General features: G+C 37.3%; 1 protein-coding gene across 1 annotated transcript; it reads left to right on the top strand.

Moving 5' to 3' along the window:
* Positions 1-999: 999 nt before the first annotated feature.
* On the top strand, positions 1000-7330 carry trpc6b (transient receptor potential cation channel, subfamily C, member 6b; the record flags this gene model as incomplete). Its single annotated transcript, XM_079246054.1, has 10 exons — positions 1000-1746; positions 1925-2110; positions 2258-2422; positions 3223-3439; positions 3763-3990; positions 5340-5604; positions 5734-5929; positions 6052-6258; positions 6993-7068; positions 7164-7330. The coding sequence occupies 10 exons, from the start codon at positions 1000-1002 to the stop codon at positions 7328-7330; spliced, it is 2454 nt and encodes an 817-aa protein (XP_079102180.1).
* Positions 7331-9763: the final 2433 nt, after the last annotated feature.

The following is a 9763-nucleotide window of genomic DNA, read 5'->3' on the forward strand; positions in this document are numbered from 1 at the left end:
CCTAAACAAAAACAAAAACAGTGTTGCTGCATGAAGTTGAAATATGTGTAATACAATTTCAGATTACATGTTAGGATGCAACAATAGACTACATTGAGTCAAAATAGGTTTCCAAGTTACTTCTGTGCTCATGTGTCTATATTTATCTCGGTGACATGATAGTCTCTTATGCAGGACTGTGAGAGTTTTCTTTCGATCGATGTTCCTTTTACATAGAGAAAATCTTTCATTAGTGGCCTACTGATGCTGTTTGGCACAAAGTAGTGCCTCCTATCCAGTCTTTGCTTAGAAAAATGTTATCTTTCCTCCTTTTATAATTTTTATTTATACATTTGAAAAGCAATTTAATTGGTGTCTGTCAAATATAAGCAGGGGCGGACTTAGCATTGGGCAAAACTAGGTCGTTGCCTAGGGCCCCATAAAACTTGTCATATACTTATGGTTATTTATTACTTAGTTACTTATTACTAACAAAAATTATGTTTTTGATTAAAATGCATTCGCTAAACTGTCAGCAGAATAATTATTATATTATGTGTGTCTAGGGCCCCCCCCCCCCCCCCTTCAGGTATATAGGGCCACGCACTAATACCTCTCTTTGTGTGATGTGGTCAGTGAGTTGATCTGTAACTTAAAGAATGACTTGTCACAACAAATGATCAGTTCGTACCGTCGAGTGAAGCAACCCTTCCCTGTTATACGCGGTCCTCTCAGTCAGCGAAGAGACTTTTACACTGGCTGTTTGTTAGCAACGCAAATAATATACATTAGTGGAATAGAAAGTGCAATATTTACCATAGGGCCCCATGCCTACCAAATCTCTTAAATCTGCCACTGAATATAAGTTTCATGTGTTTTAAACATCACACACTTCTGAAAATGGGATTTATATCTATATATGTGCTGAGTCAGTGAGAACTGAAAATTTGCAAGATTTTAATAATGCCATCATACCACTACATTTTATCTGTGTTTAGATGCAGCAGTGAAAGAAGAGCCATGATACGGTGGCAGGTTGGGGCCAAATCCAGGAGACAAGCTTTACGGGGAGCTGGATACCTGTTTCAGGCTCAGTCTTCCCCCTGCCTTTCTGTGACCGAGGAGGTTTTTCTTGAAGCTGCAGAGTATGGCAATATTCCTGAAGTAAGGCGGATGCTTGAGGAGCTTCCACGCCTGAACATAAATTGTGTAAATTACATGGGCCAAAATGCACTACAGCTGGCTGTTGCCAATGAGCATTTAGAAGTTACAAAGCTTCTACTTAAGAAGAAAGACCTTGCCAGAATAGGGGACGCTTTGCTTTTAGCCATCAGTAAAGGTTACGTCCGCATAGTAGAGGCCATATTGAGCCATGAAGCCTTTGCAGATGGTCAGAGACTGACAAACAGCCCCAGCCAGACAGAGACACATGACAACTTTTTTTCTTATGATGAAGACGGTGCACGTTTCTCTCATGACATAACTCCCATCATCCTGGCTGCTCAGTGCCACGAGTATGAAATAGTTCACATACTTCTTTTGAGAGGGGCCCGAATAGAGCGCCCCCATGACTACTTTTGTCAGTGCAGGACCTGTAGTGAGGATCAGTGGCATGACTCCTTCAGCCATTCACAATCCCGCATTAATGCATATAAAGGTCTAGCCAGTCCAGCATATCTTTGCCTTTCCAATGAAGACCCTGTGATGGCAGCTCTGGAACTAAGCAACGAACTTGCAGTTTTAGCCAACACAGAGAAAGAGTTCAAGGTACAGTGTTTATAATAAAATGTACATATTTAGCTTCTGTTTGTTTTTGCAAGAACATTTTTGATGCCATATGTTAGAAACAGCCTTCAGTTAGACCAGGCTTTGTTTTATTGTTTGTTTCAGTGAGTCATAAAACATCAACGTTCTGTGTACTGCATGTTGCCTCTCTGTGCTGCAGAATGAGTACAAGAAACTGTCCATGCAGTGTAAAGACTTTGTGGTGGGGCTCCTGGATTTGTGTCGAAATACAAAGGAAGTGGAGGCCATCTTAAATGGGGACACTGAGTCAGGTGCAAACTCTGAAGTCTTTGGGAGACAAAACCTTATCAGGTTAAAACTTGCAATAAAGTATGAAGTTAAAAAGGTAAGCACTCAAGCACAGTTGCATTTTTAAAAAATATTGAATATTAAATGTTCATATGTTAGTGTTTGACATCTCTTTTCTTTGTCTGTCTTTCTTGCTCTCTTCAACAAATGTACAAACCAAACAATCGTATTTCCCATTGAGCAGTTTGTAGCACATCCAAACTGTCAACAACAGCTCCGCTCTATCTGGTATGAAAACTTGTCTGGATTACGTCAGCAGACAATAGCAGTAAAAATTCTTCTTGTCCTTGGAGTAGCTGTTGGCTTGCCTGTCCTGGCTTTCATTTACTGGATAGCACCATCAAGTAAGGTTAGTTCCTAAAATGCCATTCACCGTTAAACTGGAAACATTTTCTTACAGGATATCTTTTATACTCAGTCAAACAAAAAAAACAAAAGTGGTGAAACTTGATCCTACATTTAACATTGATTCACTGTAAACCCTTGCTTGCGGAACTGAACATTTTACCAACAAATAAGTATTTTATACAACAGGACCAAAACTCTTGCAGACATATTTCTTTTGAATTTAATGACTGACTCAGTCATTGCTAATGTTGGAGACAGTTATCACCATGCAAGCGTGAACCTACTGCAGGGGTCTCCAACTCCGGTGCTTGAGTGCGACCATCCTGCAGGTTTTAGTGTTTTCACTTGTACAACACCTGATTCAAATGAAAAGGCTCTTCAACAGTGATCCTCAATCCTGGTCCTTAAAGGCCAGTTTCCTGCAGGTTTTGCAAGTGTCCCAGGTGCAACACACCTGATTCAAATCAGCGTGTACTTAGCAGATATAAGCAGAGCTTGTTCATGTCTGAAACAGTTGTTTTCCAGCAGTGTCACTTGGAAAACCTGCAGGACACCAGCCCTCAAGGACCAGGATTGAGGATCCCTGCAACAACTTGTTGTCGCCTTCCTGTTAATGAGCTATTGATTTAGGTCAGGTGTGTTGCAACAGAAACAATAAAACCTGCAGGATGGTAGATCTCAAAGACCGGAGTTGGACACCCCTGACCTACTGCAAGTGGAAATACTTTTAGGGACATTATTAACAGCAGAATATTTGAATAATGAAATAATGAAACAATTTTTCTCTTTTCTTAACTTCAGTTAGGAAAACTCATGTGTGGACCCTTCCTGAAGTTTGTGGCCCATGCAGCCTCCTTTATGATATTTCTTTGTCTACTGGTGCTGAACGCAGCAGATCGCTTTGCAGGAACGTCACTTCTGCCTAACATGACCACCCATGATTATCCCTCACAACTCTTTCGGATGAAGACCACCCCCCTCACCTGGATGGAGATTCTCATCATTTCTTGGGTCATAGGTCATGAGCGTAAACATATTTTCCGCTCCAACTTCTATTCTGGAAGTTTTATCAATAAAACCTTTTCCCATTGAATTTATTTGAGATCCCATTAGGCTATTTTATTTTTCCTTCTCATCGCTCTGTCATCAGTTCAGTGAGGTGTCTATATTCAAATTCATCTAATACTGTTGGTGAAACCTTTGAATAATATCGTGAATATTATACATTTATGAAGTAATAGTGAATCTTAAGTGATTTGACCACCAATTTAATTTTTATGTGTTTTCAATTGTTTGTACATATATAATGTAAAAATAATACTTAGTTTTTTTTCTCAACAGGAAAAATATGGGAAGAGTGTAAAGATATTTGGTCCCAAGACATCCGAGAATACATCTCAGAACCGTGGAACCTGCTTGACTTTAGTATTTTGGCCATTTTTATGACTTCTTTTATTGCCAGGTTAATGGCTTTCTGGCATGCACATTCTGCTCAGTGTTATATTGACAAGCACTACAGTGACCTGTCCAACATGACCCTGCCCATCGAGATACAATATTTCCAGCTGGGTAAGTGTGGAATAAGAATTAAATTAGTGATTCAATTATTTGTCAACCACAAATGTTATTGTAGAATACATCAGTAAAAAGCACAGTATAATCAGTCAAGAAAATACATAAAAGTAAATAAAAATAAGTCAGGACCATTAAACGTCAAGGAATAAAATTGAGCTTTCAAATATCATTTAAAAATAACCAAAGCAGTCAATCAGACACATAAAGACAAATCATTCCACAACCTCAGAGCCGCAACTGAGAATGATCGATCACCTCTCGATTAGCACTTTGACATTGTGACAGTAAGAAGCATCTGGTCAGCTGACCAGAGGTAGTGGCACGTAGGGGTTAACCAACTTACATCAACAAAGATAGGCTTGGCCATTCCAAGACTGAAAAATTAATAACATCAATTTTTCATTAATTCTAAAGCCAGCCAGTTAAGGGGTGACGTGTTGTTGTTATGTTCCACTTTAGCAGCAGTATTTTGTACCATCGTGCATCACTTTGGTTACACTGAAATGAAGCATGAAAAGTAAATAACTAATAGCATTCACAATAATGCAAACCCAACTAGCAACACTGTAAACCTGGGGTGCCCAGCTCCGGTCCTCGAGGGCCACAATCCTCCAGGTTTTCCATGTGTCCCTGTTCAAATACTCATGACTCAAGAGGATCACCTATTGTGCAGAACTTCATTGACTGTCGGATCCACTTAATTGAAGCAAGTTGTGTTGGAGCAGGAGTACATCAAAAACCTGCAGGACAGCGGCCCATGAGGACAGACTTTGGGCACCTCTGTTATATAAACCAAGCAAAAATAAGAAAAACAAAATGTTTTTTTTTTTCTTTTTAATAATTGAAAGCAGTGTTTTTCAACCTTTTTTGAGCCAAGTCACACTTTTTTTCACTGAGAAACCACAAGGCACATCACTAATCAAGTTTTTTTTTTTTTTTTTTTAAAGTCCATATTATTAATATAAAGTCCATCTTGTCAAAGCCTCTTGAATAGAAATTAGATAAACACAAGAAGAAGGAATTTTATTATCTTTCACTGGGGCCTGTTTGGATAAACACAGAGCTGCTTCTTCTACCAGTTAAGTGAAATTGGGTAATTTCTCAGGGCACACCTGATAATCTCTTGCAGCACACTACTGTGTCACGGCACAGTGGTTGAAAAACACTGATTTAAAATATCCCAGCTCTTTTGGCTGTCTCATTTTCTTTTTGTTTTTATTTGTTATTATAAACATCCAGGCTATTTTATTTTTTTTTAAAGTAAAATATCCTTACATCAGTACTCCTATTCATATAGAAAAGTTTTCTGTATGAAAGCTTTTCTCACTGTTTTCTCTTCTCAGCAAGAATCCACTGGATGCCGTCAGACCCACAGCTTATTTCCGAAGGTCTCTATGCAATTGCTGTCGTGCTGAGTTTTTCCCGAATTGCATACATCCTGCCTGCCAATGAGAGGTTTGGACCTCTGCAGATTTCTCTGGGAAGAACAATGAAAGATATCTTCAAATTTCTGGTGATTTTTATCACAGTTTTTGTGGCATTCATGGTGGGAATGTTCAATCTGTATTCATACTACCTTGGAGCTAAACACAACAGCGCGTTTACAACGTGAGTAAAGACAATTTGGACTGGCAAAATATTTTACAAATGCATAAGAACACAAACTGTGTAACATGATGCAACACTGAGACATCTGTTTAAAGACATGCTGACTTCCACGTTTCTTCTTTCTTGTAGGGTTGAAGAAAGCTTTAAAACGCTCTTTTGGGCCATCTTTGGACTGTCAGAAGTAAAATCTGTGGTTATTAACATCAACCATAAGTTCATTGAGAACATAGGTTATGTTCTGTATGGAGTGTACAACATCATTATGGTGATTGTCCTGCTGAATATGCTCATAGCAATGTTTAACAGCTCTTTCCAAGAAATTGAGGTATACTTCATGATTACTATTCAGTTTTGTATCTTGTGTACTACATAGGAATACAAATCCTTTACCATTCCAAATTTTCACCATTTTCTGTCTCTTGCACCTTTTTCTCATCTGTGTTATAGGATGATGCTGATGTTGAATGGAAATTTGCTCGAGCCAAACTGTGGTTTGCCTACTTTGAGCATGGTAGCACCCTACCAGTGCCCTTCAACCTTGTACCCAGCCCCAAATCTATAGTTTCCATCTTACTGGGAATAAAGGAATTTCTTTGTAATCTATTTTCAGGCAAAAACAGAGAAAATTCAAATGAAGAAGTGGAGCTAAACAATGTGAGGCATTAACTATTCAAATAAAAATGTAGTAAATGGCAAATCTTTTACATTTTTAAACAGTATTTTGTTTTTTTGGGGATAAAGTTTAATGATCTGCAAAGCCTCTTTGTGTTATAAGTGTATGTGTTGCAATAACAGCTTTTTATTCTGTTGTTGCTTACTTTAGCTGAGGCAATATAGAGGATTGAACTGGAAATCTCTTCCTCTGTCTCATCATCAAGTAAGGTCTTTTCTTTATTTTTTTTTATTTTAAAACAAAAAAAAAAAAACATTTGTTGCAGTGAAACTAAAGTGTCAAAGTTCTTCTCTAAAACCCCTTTATCAACAACAACTTAAATATGAAGACTATATCAGAGTATCTCAAAGTATTTAAATACAACACACACATTAACAATACATTCTCAATGCTAATAAATCATAATGCAAATAAAGTGTTGATAACTGCAAAAAATATTTTCTATTTAAAGTACTGCACACAGATATTTGAAGACAAATAATGCCCTTGTAGTGAGGGATTTTATTACTTTCTAGCTATACTCACAAGAAATTGTTATATACACGGTACGTGCAAGCACCCAATGTGTCAGTCTTAACACACATTCAACTGTTTTGTTATACATGGTCACTAATCAAACTGGAAGCTACTATGTTTTCCTCTATAACCAACTTATCCTCATTAGAAACTGCTGGGTCATCAGTTTAAGGTTAAAATAATCTATCTTTCATTACAGGAGGTAATGAACTGCCTCATCAAAAGATACATCCTAAAAGCACAAACGGATAAAGATAATGACGAAGTGAATGAGGGTGAGCTAAGCAGTTTTCCTCAACACCCTGCTTTTCATGTCAAAATCACCAAATTATGAGGAAAAAAAAAACAATTCAATGCTTTTCACTTACAGGTGAACTAAAAGAGATCAAACAGGACCTCTCCAGTCTTCGTTATGAGCTGCTAGAAAGGAGGGACCATGACATGAAGACACTAGCAGAGCTTGTCAGGCAGCTGGAAGAAGTCATGCATGTTGAGCAGAGTGAAGAGAAGAAGTCTGATATGGATATACTCTCTTAGAAATATGTAATCATCAAACAGTGATTACATACATTTTAATCCAATCTTTAATAAATCATTCTTCTTCGGGCAAAAAATCCTAATGCACAGAATTAAGGCTCACTTTTAGGTGAAAAAAGACTTACTAATAAAAGATCTATATATGCTACAAAAAGTCTTTTACTTTTTGTGCGCTGTAAATACAATAATTTAGGTAAAACAATGCATAAAATGTTCCTTTTCCTGTGCCTGTTTCTGTAGAGTTAACCACACGATGGCACCAATGCAATGTCTTGTGCTGTTTCTGTTGATTTTTTCCTTGTTGCTCAGGTTTGTTACACTGATATGCACTGCTGTCTGTTAACATATAATGGAGAAGCCTGTTACCACCTGCTCATAATGTTTTTAGAGATTATTTATCCATGTTTAGAGAGAAATGAAAATAGTAGTTAAAGTAGAACAAGCGCAAATGTTTTGAAAATGTAATTTTGTTGGCGGGTTTGTTCAATTAGTTTAGACATGAAATGAAAAGCTTTTTTGTGTTGAATAGTTTTCACTTTTTGTGATGTAATCCTAAAGGTAATCAATAGTACTTTGGGCTAAATGTTTAAATCAAGACATCAACTTTTGTTTGACCTTGTCTAATTAAAATGTCAATTACCCAAGAATAATGTTTAATGAATGTAATTAAAATCAATGCTGGTAATCTTCCTGTCTTGAAATACGGAGGGTTTAGGCGTTTTAAAGTTATTGCAGCAGATGCTGTTGTGCTCTTTTACGCTTGCTGTAAGCAAGATACATGTCTGAGAACACACTGACCTCTGATGTAGACAAACAGCTCACCTTTGTATCGTAAGATGAGAGGGGTAAAACCTGCCACACTTAAATAGTCAAGCCCCTTGATGAAGTGATGGTGATTAAAAAAAAACAAAAACAATACTGGACACATAAGTGGTTGTAAAACAGATTATGTTCGTCCAAAATATTGTATAAAAAGAATACTGTGGGGTCCAAAAAATTATTTAACCTATGTCAAAGTAAAACATTTGATTTAAAAAACAGCAAGGTATTGTAAAAGAATCTGAAGGCTGCTGGTGGTCACTAAACCGCATTAGCAGATTAAAGTTTTGTGAGAAAACTAGGTCATTACAGCATTCAAAGAAGTCATCATGTAGATATGAATGTGTCACTATTATCTAAGAATTATGTAGGCCACAGCATGAGAATCCCCACTGATGTTGTCAAAAGCATGACGCAAAAGATTGGGCCAAGGACTGTGTGTACATCATGACTACATGCATCAGCAACATCCATACTTGACTGATTAACTTGAATAGTAAAACCTGTTCCGTTATCTAACCAGGATAACAGGAAACTAAATTAAATGAGTCAAAGGAGGTAAGAGATGCTACAACACAATGACTTTAGGAATTATAACTACCATGCTGAGTTTACTAGTTTCTTCTTGCACCTTGTCTTGTTCACACTAAAAGCTTATATATGAACTGAAAATGTTCATGTCAAGTATTAAAGATTTAAAGAAATGACAAGATTTGAAAGTAAAACTGAAATTTTATAATTATCTTTTCAAAGAAACAGAAGTTATCTACTTTCTATCAGCTGAAAAAAAAAGTTAAACAGGCCAATTCAAAACACATGATAAGCCTACCTACACTGCACACTTGACTTAGTTATGCTTGCAAACAGAACAGCTAAAGCACAAATAGGTAATAACTAAATCATCGTTTCCAACCTATCTGCATGCATTCATATGACTGCATAAGATGCTTTTAAAAAATTTATTCATTCATTTTCATTTTGAGGTCATGAACTTGGAAAGAGCATTCCACTGTTATCGCTCCAGGGGGCGCCTGTTTTTATAATAGGCTACTTTCTAATTTCACTAAGATTTTTTTTACTCCTACTTATTCATGAACTGTAGGGTGGAGACTAAGGGCCCTTGACATTGAAATTGCCCTCATTGGAAGGCTACACTGCTGGTCTACTTTGTTGCAGTGTTACTCTAAAGTTAGCCTCTCACTGGGGTGACAGCTTTGACGCTACTCCTAGTATCTTTTGGAGGATTGGATATTTAGTCAGCAAAAGGAATAGTTTGCTTTATGTGGAAGAAAAAGAAGTTTTATTTAGTTTTTAAACATGTCACCAACAACCAAAAGAAGGACTTTGCATTTTTCTAAATGTGCCTCGGTTGTTTTTGGAGAAGGAACATAAATCTTACTTAGTATTTGCTAAAAGTTTGGTTTATTTTTTGCGTGATAGTTTGCAAAATATTTCATATATTAGAACCCCTGGTTAATGCGAAAGACAGGCAAGTCACAGACCATCGCAACAGGGGGGAGGATTAAAGGAAGGTTTCTGAGTTGCAACTTATCACACACCTTCCAGCCTGCGGGTGCTCTCCAGACACCACTGAGCGCTTTCGACTCTCCACAA

The sequence above is a fragment of the Telmatherina bonti genome (assembly GCF_933228915.1).
Source record: "Telmatherina bonti genome assembly, chromosome: 9".
Lineage (NCBI taxonomy): Eukaryota > Metazoa > Chordata > Actinopteri > Atheriniformes > Telmatherinidae > Telmatherina > Telmatherina bonti.